At 31.8% G+C, this 24595-nt stretch overlaps 1 protein-coding gene across 1 annotated transcript in view; it reads right to left on the minus strand.

Moving 5' to 3' along the window:
• Window positions 1-24595, minus strand: part of CADM2 (cell adhesion molecule 2) — a 992109-nt gene that overhangs the window by 68942 nt on the left and 898572 nt on the right. Inside the window, exons 7-8 of the mRNA XM_011356419.1 lie at window positions 20094-20272; window positions 1629-1748 (exon numbers count right to left, since the gene is read on the minus strand). Coding sequence (XP_011354721.1) covers window positions 1629-1748; window positions 20094-20272 — 299 coding nt within the window. The remainder of the gene's footprint in view (window positions 1-1628; window positions 1749-20093; window positions 20273-24595) is intronic.

Below are 24595 nucleotides of genomic sequence, written 5' to 3' on the forward strand. Positions count from 1 at the left end.
TATTAGCAGGCACTCAATAAATATTTTGAAGAAAAAAATAATTGATTATTAGGCTATAAGTAGGTCTTTAAAATATTAAATTGATATGTCTCCCTCATTTTCTAGCTGTGATTTTTTTTGTCCAGTTAGAACTTAATATTATTATAGAGATTTTGTTAGTATGCAATCATTACATTTTATTTGAATCTTTGAAAAACAATAAATCAAAAGAAGGTAGAACTTTAGATATCTTGCATTTCATACATCACCAGCATTATTTACGTCATTCTTCATCTTTATTATTTTCCTCCCATATTTATATAAATTATTTTGAGAAAGATCTTTAAACTTTTTTTCACATGTACATTTAGATCGAATATAATTTGTTTAGTAATCCTAAAATAAACCTAGATATTTTTGAGAAATTTTTATTGCTCTATCATCAAACTTTAGCTATCAATTTTGTATATTGTATAATAGAGTTGACATGATTATTAAAATTTAATAATTATCAGATATAAATTTTTTTGAAAACACAAAAAATACTGATAACCATTAAGTGAAAGCAACTCAACTTATATTGAGAATTAATACAAATTTTAAGAAAAACAGTTTAATTGCACCTTTGCAAGTAAAGGAAAATAATTCTAAGACTGTCCTCTATACAATTTTAATCACATATATATTCACGTAAAGTCTCCATGATTTTGAGTTACACTGTTAATTTTAACACATATTAGTATAGCCAACATGACACAAACAAGAATAAGATGTAGAAAAAGACACACTTAAATAGGACAAATTCTCTCTGAACATTGCTTATGCAAAAATAAAGTTTAAAATGTTTTTTTCTACAATGTGCTCAAAAAACTTATTTCTTCATCATCTACTAAACACTTAATGACTTCTCAGGGATACTTTGTTATATTTCTGAACCATAACATCATTAGTTTTTTTGCCCTTAAGGATTACTTTGATTTCTTTAAGGTCGCGTCCTTAAGACAAAAATATTTATTAATGATAAACTGACACCAGAAATTACTCATGGAGCCAAATATCGATTTTTATTATCTGGACACCTCCAGAACATTTGCTTTTAAAACATTTTGTTAGTAGAATAAGTGGATCCACTCAGCAATCACTTTAGAATAACATGTTGAAAATTTACTTAAAAGTTCTATGTTTTTATATAGTTTATAAAGACCAATTGGATTAAGTAAATTTTATAATAAATTTAACACTATTGGTATTTTTATCTCATTGCAGAGAAATAACAAGTTGTTAATATTAGCCTAGGATGTTAAAAAAGCAAAATCTATTTCTGCATCCTTGAACATCTGATTTCTTTGTTTACATTACAAAACAGTGTCCCATGTTCACATTTTAAATTTGCTCAATGTTGTAGAGCTCCAACTATTTTTAATCTGTATTCTGGAATATTTTCATTACAGTCTAAATAACTCTAATTTTTTTTTAATTTAGTGTTTTGTCTCATTCTATTCTAATAACCCTAATCAATAATTTAGGTGATTTAATTACTTCCTATGATTAAGTCAAATTGGATCTCAATTTTTCTACCCTTTTGAAAAAAAACCTTTAAAGATCCATTTAATGTGTTTTCCAGGCCATAACAAAGAAACATACTGTACCTCTTATGCTGGTGGTTGTTGCAGATGTGGTTGGGCTGGTTGTTATGGCTACAGTGGTTGTGACTGTTGCAGTGGTAAGGGAGGGGATGATAGTAGTGGGAAGCAAAGTGTTGGGAACATCTGGTGAGTGGAAAAAAAATATAAAACAAAATCATATCATGCAAACAAAAGAGAAACACAAATGATTCAAATTATAAATACATACATCTTATTTAGGTTTAACTTCAACAGGCTCAAATAGATAATCAGGTACAAAGCTGGCTGTACCAACAGTTCTTGTCATTTTTGTCCACTTCTTTTTCTTGCTCTTACACAAAGCAAAAACTTGGAGCAATGATTGAGAACAAATATATTGTTCACAATATTTAGAGTGAAATTTAAAATGACAAGAATTCATTTGTTCACTGAGTCTTTTAAAAAGTTTGACATGCAGTAGCAAAATACAGACAGGTAAAAGAAAAACTGACATGCTTTGTCAAAGAAGTAAACAAAGAAACCACACAACAGAAATAAACACAAATAACACCACCATATAAGATTAAAGACATGTTAACGATGGATGAGTATATGCATGTTAAATGTTTTTTTTAATTTTTTCTTTTAAGAAAACTTAATGAAAGGAAATAGGATGAGAGCAATCTTTAGAAACAAACAAAAAAAGAAGCCAATTATTATTATTATTATTATTATTATTATTATTGTTATTATTTTGCTTTTCCTTTTCTCACAAATGATGTTAATATATAGCTTAGAATCTTGCAATTCTTACCCTGATTAGCTGAGAACGCCTTCTAACAATTTTGCAGTACCTAGGATTCTTTCACAAGTATTGAGTCAACTAGGGTGAAACCCAATATTCTGAAAGGTTTGTGATTTGTTTTATCTGGCATACCTAGGAGAGGTTATTGAACATAGACTTGAACCATAACATTTAACCCTTAATCCATAATTAATAAAAGTTGCAAAAGTTAACAGTAGATTCCAATACAGAGAATATAATAAATAAAAAGAATAGCTTAGCGTTTAAAATCATCTGTCCTTTCACTCAAAACCAGCTGATAATTTGAAAAGCAATATAGAGAACACGGAAACAATATAGACAGGGTCAAGCTGTGAGAACCTCAATAAGATCCTCAGAGTCAAATCTTGTCTCAAGTGGATAGGCTTATAATTTACACAGTGAGGAAATTAGAAACAGTTCACAAATTACCTGTAATTACTGTTCCAGGGTTTGATTTTACATGTTTGCCACACAACTCCAATATATTCAGGATGTTTGACAGATTATTTTGCTATTAAAAGGCTTCCTGTCATTTTCTCAATTAGTTTTTGAGTCACACCAAAATTTTTCTAGTTCTTTATTTTTGATAAATAGCCCTACTCAATCCTCAGATTTTAATCTGCTACATTCTCTACACTGGAGACATAGCAAACAGCATGAGATCACTGTCTTATCTTGGGTATTGATGTTTACACCTGTTTTTCAACAGGGAAAATGCTTCCTGGCTAGTCAAATTAAGAAAATAACCTTCTGAAAACTCAACGGTGCTACATTAATCAAAGGGAAAATGGGTATTGCCTGGAGTGTGATTACCGTGATCATAAAGTAGAACTGACTTTAACAACATTATAAATGAATAAATATTATGTATATTTGCATATACACTTCTTGTTTACTAATTTTATAATATCTTTCTATTTTCATGGTAAGCTTTCCTAAATAGTTTTCAGGCTGGAGGTAAATAAAACATGATTTCTAAATTTTAAAAAAATGTAAAATTTTAATTTTTGCACGTATCTAAAAATAGAAAATAATACATTCTTCATCTGTTAGTGAAATAATTTGCTCATTAGGATCTCAAAATATATGTATTTAATTAATTCAAAGAGAAATATCTTCCAGGTCTTCAAATATAAGAACAAATAATAATATTAGTCCTTTAAACCTCCATGTAAATAACCTGATATTACCAAACCAATTATAGATTATAAAATATTAGATTATTTGCTATCAGACAATGGGTTAGAATGATTCCACTGGATCCGAAAAGCAGCTTTTCAAAATTGTTTGATTCTTAAAAAAATGGAATACAAATAATAGGTTTGGGTGTTTGTTTTTAGTTTAGCCAAAAAAGTTATAATTTGGATCCCTTTTCTTTTTCCATATCAACAAAGATGTGCAATAAAAAATCTTAGTTTGTTTTCTAGAGAGTCTACATATTATCAGGTACTATGAGCATTCTTGTATAAACCAAATAATATCCTTATTTTCTATAATTGTGAAAATGCATGGAATATATGTTCCCCGCCCTAAGCTAATTTTCTATGAACTAAAAAACGACATGTTGTTTTAATGATTGTTAATCTACTTTAAGAGAACTGCCCTATCATATTTTAAAGTGTCCAGATAGATGAGATAACATTACAAATTATTATTGACTCAGTCTGGCTCCTGCTTATCTGCTCATCAACCTCTCATCCTCCCCTCTTGACTTCATATGTACCTAAAAGCAAATTGGCTGAAAGCAATTTGATGCAGAGCATCTTGGCCAATATTGGATCAAGAAAATGACCTGTATAAGAAATCTTTCCCAGTCACTGTTCCATGTTTTTAATCACTACTAACTTTATTTCATCCTAGATGTTCTAAAACATTTTGAATATTTTTATTTTTTTAAATGTTTTAGATCTTCATTCTTTTTTCTTTTCTTTTTACTGTATATTGATATTCATTCAGTTATTTCAACTCTATTATGAAATACCAAATTTGAAATAATCTAAATATTCAACACCAGAAGATTAATTAGAATCAATCAAAATTCAATAATGTAAGATTGGTTTGAATTAGTATGAATTTTCAAAAAGAGCAAGAAAATTGTATGATACTCTTCTTCTACCTAAACTTTCTAAATGCTCTGAATGAATAGTTGTCAGTCTCCTCCACTTGACTATTAATCCTTGAAGGGAAGAACTCTGCCTACTTTATTGTTGAGACCCTAGCACAATTTAGAACATCAGTAAATATTTACGAAATGAATTCATTCATAGCATTATAAACCTGTAACATATTTTAAGAGATCTAGAAAAGTCCTTTTTTTTTGGTCAGGATCAACTAGTTAATACAAAACTAAAAGATTTCATTACTTCTGCTTAAACTTTTTTTCTGTCTTTGATAGACAGGTGATTGTTATTTTCTGAAGGATAAAATATCAAGACAACCACCTACAACTTCTTCCTTCAATAAATTTCCTTGCTAACAAAATAAATCTTTGCCCATCATCCTGCTACTTTGAAAGCAGTGTGAGCTTGTGTTGGTATTCATATCCTCCATGTCTCCTTATGATGTTAGCCATTTTCACTTAATCTGAAACTATTGGAGAAAGGATGAAAGACCAGGATGGCTCATTAAACAGATCTTATTGTGATCTGTCATAAATTATCATAACAAATTTCTGAGTTATCTATTATTATCCCCCACTTAATGGTTGAGACAGCTTTGAGATAGACTCTTTTTGTCTCTAAAATTACATACATAGGTGTGTGTGTATGTTATATGTGTGTATATTACAGAGTGAATATTTTATTTAATTAGTATATTGAAGGTATCTCTAACACTTCCATCTCAAGATTATTTATTTTAATGTCCTGATTGTAACTCTTCTCAAAGCAAAAATTGGTAAACGATTGTACAGTCTTCCTAAGTCCAAATACTTATCTCTCTAGTTTTCACTCTTATAAGCAAGTATCAACATTTGGTATTATCGGTAATTGTTTAAAAGGTCCTGGTTTTAGGTATTTACTTCTGGCTTTTTATTTAGATATTGATTGTAAAAATGTAGAGCTATATTTTTATAAGAATGTATGAAATTGGATACACTAATACTAATAACTTGCCTCATTTTTGACATATCTAGAATCCTATACATTTTAAAAACTATTATACTGTTAATACAAAGAAAATTCAATCAAATGCAGGATAGAAAATGCAGGTCTTTTTTCTCTTTCTAAGACGTCCATTTTTATTTTTCTCAAGAATAATAATGCATGGATTCATATGCAGAAGAATTATACACACGCAAACACACTATAAAAATAACTAAATCCTTGTTCGACATTAATTTACTAAATCTGTTCAATTCACTTTATGGTACTTCATCTCTGACTTCTGCAATACAAAAGAGAGGCTTGAATTTTTCTTGGACAGTATGTCCCTGAAAAAAAGTTGGTTACAAAGAAGTTCGGTATCTAATTAATAAGAAATTGTTTGACTGCTATATAACAATAGTTTTAAATTGTTAAAATTTTGATCACAATGTATATACTTGTATAATAACAATTTCTCTGAAATTGCGATTCTGTTTTATTCTTTTGGTAGAAAAATGAATCTTAGAGGACTACTTTTTCAGTACATATTAAAATGGATAAAACTTGCTAAAATAACTTTATGGTTTAAATGGGATAGCGAGATAAATTCTCAGGGACCTATGTTTCATTATTGAAAAAAATATATATTCACAGTAATTCAGGGATTTCCTTTAAAGGAAAAACATGAGCATTTTATTGATAGAAAACTGAGAAAGTAAAGGTTTCAAGACAAAAATATTTGCTTATAATTTTACCTATAAAAGAAGTGCGAATTATAATAAATTATACTTTCATTTCACTTATAACATATAAAATCCTGTTCTCACGTAAAAGGAAAATTCAGGAGTATTTCAATAATGTCAGACAGAATCTCAAATTTAGTGACTTGCACAATTGCATACTAGTGCAAAGTCTAAGGAGGCTGCAAAAGTTATTCATATGAGTGAATGTCATGTTAATATATGCAAATAAATGCATTATAAATAATGTGAATTTGTTTTATAAGAACCTAATCATTCGAAGCACAGTCTCAGCTCATGCAACAATACAGTTGAATTAGGATACTAAAATCTGTGTCCAGAAACTATGGCTAAACTTTGATAAACCCATCATTCTATCATCTCTCCTGCTCAATGTGCATGACTCTGATATGAACTCCAAACTGCACTCACCATTTTTCTGAGGTACCACAATGTTAGATTTCTGGAACAGGGGTTAGAGTTCCTCAGAGCATATATGCTTGACTTTTTTCTTTATTTCTTATAGTGCCAGGTTAATGTGAACAAAGAAGTCAAAGCCCAGCCCACAGGAAAACATCTGACCTTGACGCAAGTGCTTTCCCCAAGCTCTAGACTCAACTCTTTCTGTTCTCATTGCCTCCATGTTCCTAGAACCACATCTTGTTTCACATTATTTTTCTCTTTCTTGTCTATCCTTCAAGTCCAGTTTAAATCTCATTCGTAAAGTGTCTCCCAATACTATAGAGTTAATAGCTTCCCCTTCAATGCACTTTCCAACACTTTGCATATCCCCACACATGCTTATTATATATTATATCACCATAACATTTATGTATCTCTTGCTCCAAAATATTGTAAGCTCAGTCTTTATAAATCAACTTCTTCTTCTTCTTCTTCTTTTTTTTTTTTTAATATCACTTTCCTATAGGGAGAATCTATTCTGACTCTACCCTTCGGTATTACCCAATCTCCATCTTAGAACAGCCTCCATTTCTTGATGTACCTAGTAAAATGCTACTCTCAAATTTCAGCCTGATTCCCACCTGCTCTGTGGACATCCTTGACCAACTAAGTCTCAACTGATTTTCCTTTTCTCTGAATACACATCATGCTCTTTGAGTTTATCTATGGCTTCCTTCACATTGTTACCAATACCTCCCATGACAATGATGCTTATGATCATGATGCAACACTAGAAGTACCTCATACGCAGAATTACGTGTCTCTCACTAGCTCCACATCTCTCTCTTCTTCCTTTAGTGGAAAACCATTGCAAAATACATGTGTGATAGTATCATAATATTTTAAAATTTTCTCTAATTTACATAATCAATTAATATACATTACTATTTTTTTCTTAATAATTAAGTTCGCCATGCACTGAACACACATCAAAGCTCTTCAAGAAATCAGTGATTGAAAACTGGGAGGCTATAACATTCATTTGGCTCTTAACAAGGATTACTTCCTTTTTTTCCATGGATCACCAAGATGATAACAGAGAACATAAACTCCATGACATACTTCTGTGCTTTTTTGGGTATCAAGTTCTATGTTTTGAATTTGACCTTATAAATAATGAGCTTTAAATATAATGCTTCTCCTGGTGGTAATGACAATAATGTCAATAAATAGGGAAGATTCATGTTATAATTTTTAATAACATGAATCGGTAACTGAACTTTACATATAATTAATTTCTGCAAAAATTGCTTCTCCCTCTTCCTTTTACCATGTATGAGATAATTTTTAGGAAGTCTAGATAAGAATCTTCAAGTCTAAGTAATTATTAAAAAAATTAAAATGTGTCATACTGAAGTATCTTATATTCTGAAGGCAGTTTTCCAATGATTTTAAAAGTGTTAGAGCTCTAAATCATAACATCCAATTCAAAATAATACAAAAGCGCTCCTTTTTTCACATCCTAATGAAGGAATTCAAAAAATGCAACTACATTTTGTTACTGGAGCTTATTAGAGCACGACAGATCCTGTATAACCTTGTCAAAATGAAATCAGTTCCAACAAGCACTGTATACAATAAATTGAAGAATGGTACAGCACCTTTTTTCCAATAACGAGCTTTTCAGGTTAAAGGTATGTTCTGTTCTCTACAAATATAGTGCACAATAATTTCTAACTTGTCAACCTGTTTGGTTTTCTGGCAGTTTCTCTTTTTAAAAATGGCATTCTGGCCCATTCGGAATGGATTTTTGAAGCAAAATTGAGTCTAAGGAGTTCCAGAAGCTTAAGCACTTATTTCTCTCCAAGGACTACTGTTCAATAGGGAGAAAAAATGCCATTTAGTCTGGACTCTATATGTCTGCTTCCTTTCTGCTTTATGTCAATAACTCCCCAGGGTGGTCCCAGGGTAATCAAGAGTGAATCCAAACCAAGGATTATTAGTGGAGACACAGAGGGTCAGAGCTCAACGTATATTAGAAGTATTAAGGTAAGAAGTGTCTTTTTGATAGAAGCTATTCACATTTCCTAGCCTTAAAAATAATAGGGCATCTTTAACCTTTTTACTGGTAATTGCACTGCCATTGGAAGCAATTGTAAGAGAAAAAAGTTTCCTGTATTTGCTTTTTTGCCTGTGCAGAGAAGGACGTTTATCTGTTCCCATTATGTTCACCTACATGTAGCAGCCTATTTGGATTATAGCATAAGAATAGAGAACAGCACCAAAGCTCTTACTTAAATGACAACCACCGGGTTGACAAGGCCTCAACTCTCCAGTGCATGCCTCCTCCTCGAGAGTCACATGGTAACCTCATCTGCTTCATAAAAAGGAACTCTTTTAAAAAATTAGATTTGAATAAGTCTCTTTTCATCCCTCTGATAGTTTCCACTGGCTTCACATACTAAATGGAATCTTTATACAATAAAAAAAAAAAAAAAGCTATTCTTGAAAAATGAAAAGTACTGCAATTTTAAACTGTAGGCGGTAACCAACAGTCCTATGCAATTACAAGAAAAGTTTATGAATAAAATCAGTCTGTTATTTGAAAAAAAATGCATGCATTTTTTTCTTTTAAAATACTCCCTTACATTCCAAACTGACAAAAGTAAAGTGAAATTTAAAGTAGGAAAAAAATGTCTTTGAAGTAGATGATCTCACATTATTTAGCTCCACCCACTTCAATACCTTCAGCTCTCTCCTAAAAGTACTTTATCAAAATAAATCGGATCATTTGGTAAAATACCTTAACTTTTGCGAGGATGTCTGTTTCCTATGGGAAAATAGTGCTATCAACCATTAAAGGAAAAATTTAAATGTGAATATACACAAAGGAAGTATAATATAAAAAAACACTGATTGAGAAATCCAGATATTTGGATTTTTCATCTAGGTTATGTGATAATATAGCTGAGAGACATTTTACATATAGTTTAACCTTTACCCATCTATATTTTCTTTTCTAAAAAATGAAGAGTTTAGACCTGACCATTTATAAAATGCTTTTGACCAGATTTTTTTCTTTTTATTAAAAATTTTGGGGTGACATCGATTAATAAATTCAAATAAGTTTCAAGTGTACAATTCAACAGTATGTTGTATATATACTTCATTGTGTGTTCACCACCCAAAATTAGGTTCCTTCTATCACCAAATATTTGACCTTTTTACCCCTATCTTCTTCCCTGCTCCCCAAACTGGTAATCACGAATCCACAGTCCATGTACATGAGTCTCTGTTAGTTTGTTATGTTTGTTTGTTGCTTTCAGTTTCATAACCTACATATGAGTGATATCATGTGGTTTTCAACTTTTTCTATCTGAGTTATTTTGCTTAGCATGATTATCTCAAGATCTATCCATGTAGTCACAAGTGGCAGTATTTAATCTTTTCTTCTTATGACTGAGCAATATTCCTGGTTTCTATTCAAATTGCATAAAACTTTTGCCTTTTGGACCAGGTTCTTAGTAATGATTCAGAGTTGATATTATAAAAGCAAAACACTTTCACTCAAGAAACTTGCAAATGCAAACATTTTTGCATATGACTTTTAGAGGTGCATAGAGTCCTTAAAGGTGTTGGTTCATATTTTTAAAATAAAATGAAGTAAACTCATATGATGTTTCATATTGTAAATCATATAACTCTCTTAACTTCAAGATAATCCCATGTGTGCTTGAAAATGGTTAATGATAATATAAATGCAATAATAAGAAATGTTAATGTTAGTGAACTTTTTTGGGAGATAAAAATTACTATTCTTATTAAGCCATCTGTATTTAAATATGTTTTATTTATGGTTATAATTTCACACTTTCTCTGCTCAACCTTATTTTTTTCATTTATTTTCTATTGTGAAAAAAAATTCCTTAACACAAACTAGGTTATGTATTTATGTTTCTATACAAGTTTCTCACCATGGAACTTAGAAAAAATATTTTTTAATTTTTGTCTTGATTCTTTTTATTTAATACACAAATTCAAGAGAGAAAGAGAATGAGAGAGAGAGAGAGAGAGAAGAGAAAAAGAGTAACAGTGGGTTCCAGAATTCTGAACTAAATATCCTTAGGGCTTAAATAAATTGTGCTTCTGCACTATGTTACTATAGACATACAAGTTGAAAAATGTTCTTATTAAAATGGAAGTTATTACATGGCACTAATTTTAGTGAATTCTAATTTTCACATACATTTTGTTGTCCAACAGTTAATAAAGCTAGTAAAATGCATTCCAATAAAATATTAGTATTGTAATATAAAGCTCATTTAAATAAAAATTAAAGGAGAATGTGTAAATATTTTAAAGATAAGTATTATAAAATTGTTATTCTGTAGTTTAACAAGACCAACAATGGCCATTTGCAAGCACTTTTTGGGTTTGCATATTAATAAAGAGAATCACTTTGATGTACCCATAGAAAATAATTACTAATAAACACTAAGAACAATGTTAAGCAGAATTGTGAAGAAATACCTATTGAGCTTCACTTTTAATATCTCTTACTGTCACCTGTACTCCTAATGCTCAGAGACCTCATGCAGAGCAAGTTCTTTCTTAACCTTAGAAAGGCTTATTTAAAAAAAATGGATTTCTGCATGGGATTTAATGATACAAATTGATAACCTTCCCAAATTATTTACATTTAAACTATGGTCTCAATAAGAAAGTAAACATTTTACTAATATATTTCTAATTGTGGAATTTTATATTCTCCTGGATATGTCTCCTGGAATATTAGAATAAATGGGAGATCATGAAAACATCTGAAGTTGCAGCAGAGTGAAATTTGTGCATGAAAACATTGCACTGTTTTATTTTTACTAAGAAGTCCAGGCATAACGGAGAGTATTAATTTATTACAGGATCCACAGTGCCTGACCTAGCACTTTGTATATATTAAATACTCAAGAAACATTTCCTGAAATACTAAAGTATTATGTAGTATAGCATTGTGAGGTGAATTTCAGGCTATCTCAGAGAAGTTTTATATTTGTCCAGATATAAATCTTTATAAGAGATGATATAGATTTCCAAAAAATGAACACATTTTCAGTTAGTAATAGTCACAGAATTTTGAAAAAATGATGAACAGACATGTGAAGTCAATTGCATAAGTCTCTTAATTTCAAAGATTTTCATTACATATATTAATTCTTCTATACACAGTTAATCACATTGTTCAGTGCTTACTTCTTATACAGATAACCATTTACTATGGATTGCCAAATAAATAGATCTCACTTTCCAATACGAGATGAAAGTTAAAGGTCCTGATTTTGGTGATCAAGGAATGAATATCGATTACTCTGATTTTGCTCAGAAGTTAGGACAGTGTTTACACATACAAACATATACACCCATCCACACACACACACACACACACACACACACACACACACACACACATGTGTGTGTGTGTACATGGATATGGGTGTATGTGCATGTATATATGTATGTAAACATACATACATATGCTATTTTATTAAAGTTTCTTCTGTTGAAAAATGAGGGAGAGACAGAGACAGAGACAAAGAAATTTAAGCATTAAAGAAATTTTTATTGATTGCCTATGATTTAGAAGGCACTGTTGTAACAGCTAGAGATACAGAGATAAGATAATTAATATCTCTGCTTTCAAGGAAAGCATAATCTACTAGGTGGACAAAGAATATATTAATATGTACAGATACATATACATATGCAATATATGCACATAAATTCATGAATATATGTACACATACATAGATATACACATACATATATGTACATGCATATACATATACACATATACATATATAAAATCAAATGTACAAATAAACAATACCAATAATAATAACTTTCCTGCAGGAATTAAAGTGATACATGATTGGCGGTTGCTTTAGATTGGAGTGGACAAAAAAGGTCTCTCTGAGATATCAATGATAAGAAATCATTCTTGCAAATACCAGCATTCATTACTGCATTCCTTGTACTTTCTGGATGCTTTCTAAAGAGAATGAGTTTGGTGTCTTAGAGGAGTTAAAAGTGAACCAGGGAAACAGAAGTGGTTGAATGGAGTATGATATATCACAGATGTAGGTGGTAGCATATTATGCCAAGTTTGGTAAGCTAGGATAATAAGGATTTGAAATTTGTTTGGAGAAATTTAAATGAGTTCAAGTCATGAAATATGAACTTAAAATATGTATATATTGTAGCTGTGTGAGAAAGAGATTGGAGAGGTGGGAACTTGGAAGCAGGGAGCCCACTAAACAATGTTTCAATAGTCTAGACCAGAGAGGATGGTAGGGAGAAGGTGATATACTGAGAGCATGATTTGGAAATAGTGTCAGCAGCATTCTCCGATTAATTGAGTAGAAGGCTGGAGAAGAATCAAAAATAAATCTTCAATTCTAGAACAAGTCCATGATATATTGTTACAATGTTTGCGAAAACGACATTATAAGAAGCTACAAAGCAAGTTTTATGTAAAAACCTTATCTTCCAGTTAGTCATACCATTGCTTCTGTAAACAGATGTCAATTTTTTCCCCCATGGGCCGTTGTATATTCTCCAATTCTCTAAAGAATGAATGCATATACACTTGGAAAGAAGAACTCTGTACATTTTTGTAAAGCTACAATATAGCCTTATTTGTACATAAAACAATCTAGAAAGCCTGAGTGACAGAGGTTCTATCTTTCTGTTTGCCTTACTGCTACTGATAGAAAAGGTTATATATAAATAGTGAAAAAGTGGTGGACTCTTTCCTGAATTCAGACAGGAATGAGAGTTTTTCTTGTGGACATTTTAGTCATTGGTCCATCTGGGTACCACAGAAACATTTATTTCACAGTGATATCATCTCTGAACAAAAATTTTACTCTGAAAGGTGAAACCTTAATTTATCTACTTCATGTTCATCTTAAAACAAAGAGATGGAATTACGCCTAAACTCTGGAGTATGACTGCACATATATACCTTTTATAATGTTTTGTAATGAAAACAGTGCTCTTGTCTCCACTATTTTATTCCATGCCACTTCTTTCTGCAGAGCAGCAGCATATTCGTCCAGTCAGAGGGATGCTTTTCCCACAGGCATCACAGCTAAACTTGCTTATTCATGTTCAGAAATGATATGTTTTATCTCAGCGATTAAAGAAGTTACTGTTTAAGACTCATCCAACTAGTTTACTGACTGGAAACTCTAAACTGGAGATGAGAGCAGCAGCCATAGGGCTTTTCCGTTAGCGCACTGTTTGTCGCTCCATATGGATGTCTTTTCTCTCCTTTTCTTCCTACACTGTATAGTTTTCCATTTATGCTTCTAAAGAAAGCTTCTCCAAAGGAAAAAATACTCATTATGAGTACACAGAATTAATTTACCAACTGGTAGGTCTGTTTCCACGGGAGGGAACAGATTTTAGCGAATTCCTTTTTAATGTTTGCTGGGCTGTACATCTGTCCATAATTCAAGCTTCTTTTTCCCAGTCTCCACCCACTTAAAGATTACTGTCTGAGCTTAAAGATTACTGTCTTGGTTCCATTCTGATCTGTATTGCCTTTTCTAACAATAAAACCAACCCCCCCCCAAAAAAAAAATAATAATGTAGCTTCTCGATGTTTCTAAATGTTTCATTGCTGGATAATCGTACATGTGATTAACGACCTTTTAGTCTAGCTACATATTTATTTGAAGCACAGGAGTACATTTTTCATTTTAATGTGATGAAAGTCCTCAATAGTTTTCAAATCATTAATAAGAATAACATGAATATGTGAAAAGTATGCTATTTGACTAAAAAAGTGTATATTAAAATCATATTTGCTTAATTCTAGGGTAAAATAAATTTAAGGACAAATTTAGGATATTACTTTATGATAGCCATAATTTGTTTAATAATTACCACTGCATTAACCTATACATGTATTAATTATTTTACTAAATTTAGGATCAGGTACTAATAACCCCCAAACAACTGAACTTACATCTTGCACATTAGTTAAGTATTTGAAAGAGATGATAAATGACCTAGAAATGTTCGTTATAGTGAAAGAGAGGCTACCCTTCATGCTTCAATTTGGCTCTCTCCAATGATAAGCAAATCAACTGAAATGGAGAATCAGCACCCAGTATGGAAAGTGAACCTGCATTTGCCTATAGTGTCTGAAGGAGATATATGTCTAAATGAGCAACAAAGCTTAGATGCTGGGTTTGATGCAGCAGTAGGTAATACCTGAGTGTACAACTTTCTGTCTCTGAGTATTTTTGACATTTATTATTAACAATAAAAGCAGAGTTAAATAAAAGTAGCAGTTCTATCGATTCTTTAAAGCTGGAAAGGCATATTTAATAGCTTGATACCTTTCACTGGACCAAAACACATAGACATTTCTAGTAGTAATATTCTCTCTTACTATTAAAATTAAAAATCTGAGCCACTCTTTTTTTAATAGTTCTTAGTTACTAACAATAAAATATGATGAGTCCTATTCAATTTTTGTGTTATATCTGAGGTAAATTATCCTGGAAGCAAACAAACAAAAAGCAATACTGCATTTTTCATCGGTATTCATTTCAATAGACACATGAACAATAGACAAAACCAATCATAACATTTAGTGATATTTTAGGAATACCAAGTCAGCAACTGTCAGTAAACTGATTGGCATTACAGAAATATAAACAAGCTTTTTATTCTATTTCACTTTCTACTATGATAACACTAGATATGGAGAATTTTACTTGTTTTTATATGGTCATAAAGATGAAATTAGCTAGAAAAGCAAAACACAGACATACAAAAAAAAACCTCTCAAAAATGTGGACAGGTGCATAGTGGCCAATTTCATTCAAAATAAGAATAGAGAGAGTTAAGATAATGAGATAAATATTATTATAAGAGTGTATTCATACAAGTAGAAAATAAAGTAGTGGAATAAGTTAGAGCAGTGGCAAACAATTTAAAATCTCATATAAGTGTTACTATGGTAATAGGAACAGTAAATTTGAAAAGAGATTGGAAATATCATTAAAAAAAATCTAGAATAGTGCATGTCAACTCTGTTATGACTATCTGAGACAACCTTGAGTTGGGTCCTAAGTGGAATGAGTTCTCCACAGAGGTTCTAATAAAACTCCCAGTTACTGTCTTTTACGATCTGCACCTTCCATAGTTAGTGTAGCTACCGGTAGAAGAAGAAATAAATTGCTCATTTTTTTTCTACTTGTATTACTGTAATTTATTCTCAATTCCTGAGGAGACCTTTGAGGCTGGAGGTGATACTAAAGAATTTCAATATCTCTGTTGTATTTTGAAGAGTGGTTGCAAATTGCTTTAGCACGAGTGTGAAGGGAGGTAAAAGGCATTGGGAAAGTTGAAAAGGAAGTTCGGGATTTAGGGGGAACGTAGTAATTTTTGTTTCTCACTCTCCATAGATATTTTCTCAAAATTTCCCAGGTGCTATATGTTTCTGACGCTTTCAAATAATATTGTTGTAATCAGTTAATGACAAATTAATTTAAGAATTTGAATTGTTTCCACTACAAAATAAGATTAGTCTAAGGGCATTCATAATTCTCTTCCTCCATTTCTTGTGTGATAAATAGGTATCTGCTACATTCTCTGTTCTGTAAGATGCAAATCCAGATAGTTTTGGCTTGGGAAGAGTATATTTTATTTAAATCCTCTGAAGTTGATGTTGCATCAGAGAAACAAGGGTGATTATAACTTTTATTCTGCTCTCTCTTTATTACTAATTTGCTGTACTGTTGAATTTGTAAGATCTTTTTTATTGCTTAGTTAACAAAGATTTTTTTAACTTTCCTGTTCTTTAATAGGGATAAACTAATTTATATTCTGGGTATCATTCAGGGAAAAGTATAGGCAGTACATTATATGTGACTCTTTGGTAAGTTTCATACAATAGTATTATATTGATATTGTCCTTAATATCATAAGTCTACTAGTAATATAATAATAACAATAGTCTAATTTATTGTATATCTATACCTGCTACTGTGCTGGGTACTTCCACTTATGATATATGTCATTTGTTTATGAATAATCCAGGAGTGTTGTGTTACTTTTTGTTTGTTTGTTTTTGTAATTCCAGACACTTGGAACACATTCTTATAGACTAAACATCTACATCATTGTATAGCCATTCTCCTACTGCTCTTCTATTTTTTGTATTATAATTATTTGAATGCTTAACTTTACTTCCATGTTAAATCCTAAACTTCTTGAGTGCTATTCACCTTTGCTCCTATAGTGCCTTTACACTCAGTGGATAAATGCTAAATATCTATTTGGTGAATGAATAAATTTTTCTTTTGATTCGAGTTCTCCAAATAGTAAAAACAGAAATGGGACTGCATATTTTAAGACCATTAATGTGGAAGTAAGCATCCTTTCTAAATAAGTAGAATGACATTAATAGTAACATGAGAATAATTTCAATATTTTTATATGTAAGCAAAAAAAAAAAAAGAAAGAAAGAAAGAAAGAAAACCTATTGTGCTTCCAGGAATTAATAGTATAACTATGACTAGCAATTTAACGGATTAATTTTTTCATCGCTGAACCTGTTAATAAAAAATTCTACTTTCTTTGCTAACAGAATCTCCACAGTCTAAGGTTTCATAAGCATAATGTTTTATCTTATAAGTATTTGTATGATCAATTTTTTTAGGCCTTTCATTGAGAGGAAATTTCAAACTAACAGTTTCATATTACCATCTATAGTTCTAATGCTGAAATTTGCAAAGGTGTAATTAGGAAAGGAGCGAGGAGAACTCCTCCAGTGTTCAAAACACAAAATGTTAGTGCTGTTCACAATTAAATGTGATAACATTTAAATAATGAACTTCTAGTGACACCCCCAAAATAAAATCTAACTATTAAGATAGCATCTATATAGCAGATGATTTCACAGGAAAATGCTCAGACCTCCATCAAGTTAGGAATCAGTAGGACCTAGGCAGCTATGGTAGTGTCAAAGACATGGTCTCAGCTCATGAAAGGCCCTTCTGTGCTAGAACTATATTAAATTATCACAGCTAATGTAAAATCAACCTTGATGTAAAAGATAAAAGGGTGAAGTTCTCACAAATGATCACTTATCATTCCATTCCAAAATGCATACTGCATTCATTAGAGATCGAAATGCCACTCAAATTTCATTTTTTAGCAGGGTTTTAAAACAGCCAAACCATTAACAGAAGAGAGTAGCTTTTTGTATTTATACAACCAGTGACTAATGAAACATTATACTCTGTGTGCAAAAGGAAAAAAAAAAAAAAAAAAAAAAACCTTTATTTTGTAATGAACCCAATTGAAGCCCTTTTAAACACAGTGTAACATGGTTTCACTGTTTCATTGAGCCTCTCATTATTTGTGTCAATAATCCTAGGTAAACTACTGTTGAACTTCACAGCATTTATCTAGCAGCATGAATAGCATTAATCTATGTGGTGCTTTTGATGAATTGTAGCTCAAAAAGCAAAACCAAAAATGACTTCTTACAAAGTGCTTAGCGAAGTATTTATTAGAAATGTGTCAACTGCCAACTACCTAAAGATAGCTTGGCTACTAAGGATATAATGCTGTTGGCTAGCTTGCAAACACTGCAAAAACATGAATTTTCCTCACTTAAATTACTTTTAAAAAACGAATGACACGCTTTTCATCTAAGTATATTATTTCTGTCATTCTCTTCTAATTCTATATATTTTATATCATATTGCTTTTGACACAATGTGACTTGCTATGCAACATGCCCCAGGTTTCTAGAAACTGCTAGATGAGAGAAACACTTAGAAAGTTAAGGGTGAGTCAGACTATACTTCATTTGCATTACTGCATGATCTAAAATAAACATCCAGGTCAGCATGAACTGAAAGCTACTCTTGGATCTTGTTCTAAGCATCTAACTTATCTTCTTGATATCCCAGTTGTTGTTATATTCTCTCACAGTAAAGCTGGCAGGGTGTGTCTACAGGGGTTTACCATATTTAATTCCAGTTTATCAGTATAATTTGATTAGGTCGATCGTTCCTAAAAGTTAAAATTTGCACAATTTATGAGATACTAGAAATTAATCTTTCAGCTCTGCTATCTTCAAGATGTTTATTTGTGGATAGTCTATTTACTGTGAGCCTTCATTTGTCTTTGATAGCAAAGTGATATTGAGAATTGAGAGATCGTATATACTAAAGCAATTTGTAAGTAGAATATCAACTTAACATATTATTTTTTCATCACTTTTGATATGCACCATAGCAAAATAAATACCTAGAAAAAAAACCCCACAAACTAAATTATTTTTTTCTGAAGTTTATATCTCTTTCCAAAGAATTAGACTTTACTCCCAAAATTATTTTTTGGAAAGATATAGAACTAACCCATGTTTCTCACAGTATTTTATAATTAGATTCATGGGAAAGATATCCAATAAATATACCGTCTCCATGATTTCTAAGATCCAATGAATTTACTACAGCATTGTGTTTTATACAATACTCATTCAAAATACTGTAATATTATGTAGAACACTACATTAGTCTTAGAAAAGATTTTCTCGGTGAGATATATGATGAAAGTGTTATATTATTTAATGCTTCTTTCTGTGGAAGATTCACAATGTATCCTAGCATAAAAACAAACAAACAAAAAACTCTAAGAAGTCCTGTAATAAAGAAACATAAGTTTGTTTATTGCAGTATTTTTCAGTATCATAAAAGTTTTCTCCATCTTATAATATGTTAGTGTTATTTTATGAACAACACATTGTGGCTTTTAGAGGTTGGGAAAAACAAATGCTTTTCAACCTTGGGTATTGGTATTTCTTTCTGCCAGCCTGTTATATTTACTCAAATTGTGAGATTAATGGAGAGGAGAAAAATGGCTGTGGGTGTTTCCAACTATTGTTCATAAAAGATTAACACAGTTATTATTAATCTTGTGCATTTCTGTCCTTACTGCATCTCAGTGACATGCTATCATTCTTTGTAACCAGGTATAATGATTATAAAGTATATTTTTATGATCCTACAATCAGAATTAACTTAAAAGAAATATAATTTTCATAATTCTGATAACTAAAAGCATTTATTTTAAAATTTAAAGAAAACCATTAATTTAATAGTCACCATCCCAAATTACACAACATATTTGTAATAAAGAAAAGGAGTCACAAAAATAATTTTCATTTTTAGTGTCTGTTGTAATTTTATTTTACTAATTTGACTAGGAACATATTAAAAGTGAATCTTGGAGGTATTTACACTTATGATAAGTCCTTCTGAAAGAAAAAGAAAATCTGTTTAAATTTGTTTATTATTCTAAAGATTTTGATAAATTTCAGCAGTTTTTCAGGGGATTCATTCTTTCACAAATAATGATGTCAAAAAGTACTCACCGTGCACAATAAGAACGTACTCTGCACTGCTTTGGCCAATGGTGTTTGTGGCTTCACATCGGTATGTCCCATTATCCGTCTTGTTCAGGAAAAGAATGTTTAGCTCTCTACCACTCACAACCATTCGGTCAGGATCTGGTAATTCTCCACCATCCTTTGTCCACAAAACAGGTTCTGGCCTATTGGATTTAAACATGCATAAAGATAGAATAAATAAGAAATGTTACATGTTCTATCAAGCAAATCAAGCAATTTATAAATGTTTAACACCTGTTTCGTGCACAACCATGTACTAACTTCTATAAGGTATCAAAAGAATGATCACTCAGAAGATTTGGAGGTATGGAAAATATAATTTAATTCCATTCAGCTTAATTAAGCAGACACGTGTTAAGAAACTAATTTATTACGTATTATAACAATCACTGATACAGAGCAGGTCCTTTGGTCCTGATCATGGTGCTAATGATTCATACTTGCTAATCTCTGGAAGACTGTTCTTGGGTTATTGGAGTGGCTTTCCCCAGAGGTAATTGGAATGATATCTCTGCACTTGGCCCTGCACGCAATTGTTGCCTAAAACCACATAAAGCTTCTCCCTCTTATCTCTCCTGCTTTTCTCATCCCCCTAAAGGTTCTTCCTGACAGTTCTCTCTTTCTCTTCTCCCCTAGTTTTATTGAGATATGGTGCTGTATTAGCTTAAGATGTACAACATAAAGATTTGATATATGTATATGTTACAAAATGATTACCACATTAAGTTTAGTTAACATCCATCACCTCATATAGGTATACTTTTTTTGTGTGTATGATAACTTTTAAGGTTTATTCTCTTAGCAACTTGCAAATATACAGTATAGGATTATCAAATATAGCCATTATGTTGTACATTACATTCCCAGGAATTATCTATCTTATAACTGGAAGTTTACATCTTTCGACCACCATCATTCATTTCTCCTACCTTCCACTGCCTACCTCTGGCCACTTTTATTTAACACAGTATTTGTCTTAGCCAGAGCAATTAAGCAGGAAAAATGAATAAAAGTCACCCATATCATAAAAAAAAATTAGTCAAATTGTTTCTATTTGCAGGTGACATGGTACATATAAAAAACCCTAAAGACTCTACCAAAACATACAAATAAACAAACACAACTAATAAATGACTTCAGAAAATTTTCAGAATGTAAGAATATACAAGGATTAATTACATTTCTATACAACAGAAAGAGAAATCAAGGAAACAGTACCATTTACAATTGAAGCGAAAAGAATAAAATACGTAAGAAAAAAATTAACTAAAGAGGTGAAATAATCGTATACTAAAAACTATAAGACACTGGTGAAAGAAATTAAAAAGAACACATAAATGGAAAGATATTCCATGCTCATGGACTGGAAGAATTAATATTGTTAAAATCCTATACTACCCAAAGCAATCTATAAATTCAGTGCAATCCCTATCAAAATTCCAATGGCATTTAAAAAAAAAAGAAATCTAAAATTTGTATGGAAACACAAAAGACTGAAAAGCCAAGAAATTTTGAGAAAGAAGAAAAAAGATAGAGGCATCACACTTTCTGATTTCAAACTATATTACAAAGCCGTAGTAATCAAAATAGTATGGCATTAGCATAAATACAGAAATATAGATCAGTGAAACACAATAGAGAACCAGGAAATAAACCCATGCAGATATGATTAACTAATTTTTGACAAAGGCACTGAGAATGGGGAGATATACAAAGGCGAAAGGATAATCTCTTAAATAAATGGTATTGGGAAAACCGAGCAGGTAACTGTAAAACAATGAAACTCGACCCTTATCTTACACCATACACAAAAATCATCTCAAAATAATTTTAAAAAGTTGAACACAAAATCAGAAACCATAAAACTCCTAGAAGAAAACATAGGCAACAAGCGTCTGAGATCAATCTTGGCAATGATTTTTTGCATTTGACACCAAAAGCAAAAGCAACTAAATCAATAATAAATAAATGGGACTGTGTGTGTTACATGCCATTGAATCGACTATTGATGTCCCCATGAGTGAGTGATGTCTACTATGTCTTGTCCTCCACAGCTCTTTGTTCAGTTCCTATAGACTCCTGCCTATTGATTCTTTTATGGAGTCAATCCCATACTTGGTCTTCCTTTCTACCTGATGCCTTCTATTTTTCCAAGCATTATTGTCTTTTACAAAGAACTCTGCCTTCTTATGATGTGTCCAAGTAGGACTTCAAAGCTCCAGTTTTGTTTATTTTGCCTCCAGCAATGTTTTAGACTTCATTTGCTCTACCACCCAGTTGTCCATCTTTCTGGAAGTCCAGAGTATCTGCAGAGCTCTTGTCCTACCCCATATTTCAAAAGAATCATTTTTTTTTCCCCTGTCAGTCTTTTTTACTGTCCAACTTTGACATCCATACATAGTAATTGGGAATATGAGGGTATGGATATGAGAGAGGAGAGGAGGCATCTAAAAAATGCAAAGGAAAGGGCTTGCAGAAATGACCAACTCAGTCAGTTAAAGCCTATTCCTAACTGCTCTCTCTCCCCCTTCCAGGAATCTCCAGCTAATATGTTTTCCCATAGCTACCTCCCCCACCTCAAGGACTCTCCAGCTCACATCTGTTGATCCATGGCTTGCCAACCAACTAAAGTCTTTCCTTATCTCTGTAGCTGTGTAGGAATAACGAGACTATAAAACTGCTTATTATGTTACAATTGAGGCTCAGCCTTTGGATAGGAATCCACTGAGCAAATACTGGAATTAATAAATGTTGCTTCCTACTTATAGCCTCAATGTCTCGTCTCTCTATTCAAGAATTCTGTAATAGTGCTGAGAACACCAAGGTCACAAAACAAATGACCTGAAAGACCAGTGGTCTGGAAAGTCCTCCCACCCCCGACCTTATAGCCTCCCTCCCATCCTGAGTCATGAGGCACATGTGAAACTTCAGACAAAGGAATCACGCACCCCTTGCATGGGCACTGCAGAGATATATAAGCTATAAGAAATCAGACCAAGGGGAGATCGTGCTTTGGGTCTGTTGAAAGCCCCACGTTCTCTGCAGGCCAATAAATGATCCTTCCTCTAACAAAGTTGTCTGAGCGTCCAATTTTCTCCATCGGGTGTTGCTTCCTGCAACAGATGATCCTAGCTTTGGTCTAGAATGACACGTCTCTGCTGTTGATGATCTTCCTAATTCTTCTTTTGCTGCTCTTCCACGCCTCAGCTTTCTCTTGATTTCATGGCTGCAGTCTCCATTTAAATTGATTTCTGAACCAAGATGAGCAAAATCTTTGACATTTTAAATCCTTACTGTCTATATTAAAGTTATATATTCTGTAGTCATGATTTTTGTCTTATTGATGTTCAAATGCATTGCTGCTTTGGCACTTTCTTATTTCATTTCCAGTAGAAGTCATTTCAAATCACTGCTACTTTCTGCCAGTAAAATGGTGTCAGCTGCATATCTTAAATTTTTGATATTTCTTCTACCAATTTTCACTCCTCCTATCTGTGAGTCTAGTCTAGTTTTTGTTTGTTTGTTTGTGTGGTTTGGCTTTTTTTGTTTGTTTGTTTGCTTTGGTATATGTTCTGCAAACAGATTAAACAGAAAGGGAAATAAAATGCACCCTTGTCTTACACATTTGCCTATAGAAAATCATTCTGTCTCTCCATATTCTGTCCTGACAGTGGCTTCCTGTCCACAATAGTTTATAAATCAGGATGATCAAGTGTTGAGGCACATCGATTTCTTTCAGAGCAATCCATAGCTTTCCATGATCCACACAGTGAAAAGCTTTACTGTAGTCTATAAAACATAAACTTACCTTCTTATGAAATTATTTGGAGCACTTCAATATCCAACAAATGTTTGCAATTAGTTCTCAAATGCCTCTTCTTTTTCTGAAACCAGCTTGAACATCTAGCATTTCTCGCTCCATATAAGGTAGAAGTTTTTGTTGCATCATCTTGAGCATTGCTTTACCTGTACAGAAAATTAGAGCAATGACTCTATAATCACTACACTCTTTGACATCTCCTTTCTTGAAAATTGGGATGTATATTGAACATTTTCAGCCTGTAGGCCATTATTTGTTTGTTTTTCATGTTTGTTGACATATATGTGTTAATTAGGATATTAACAAGTTCAGTTTCTGTGGCTTGAAACAATTCTATCAGTATCTCATATTTCCCTGATGACTTATTTGTTTCCAATACTTTCAAGGCAGCTTTCACTTGTTTCTAGAATTACAGGTTTTTTCTTGTAGGAATCTTCTTCAAAAGTAAGTCATTCTTTTATCTCTTCTGCATAGATTTTTTGTATACTGTATCCATCTTCCTTTTTTTTTTTTTTCTTCTGGTTAAATAATATATTTTCCTGTTGGTTGTTCAGTATTCCTAGTTTAGATGTGAATTTTCCTTTTATTTCTTGAATCTTCTTGTAGAGATCTGTTGTTTTCTTTTTTGTTGTTGTTGTTCTTCTCT

The sequence above is a fragment of the Pteropus vampyrus genome, unplaced genomic scaffold (assembly GCF_000151845.1).
Source record: "Pteropus vampyrus isolate Shadow unplaced genomic scaffold, Pvam_2.0 Scaffold26, whole genome shotgun sequence".
NCBI lineage: Eukaryota > Metazoa > Chordata > Mammalia > Chiroptera > Pteropodidae > Pteropus > Pteropus vampyrus.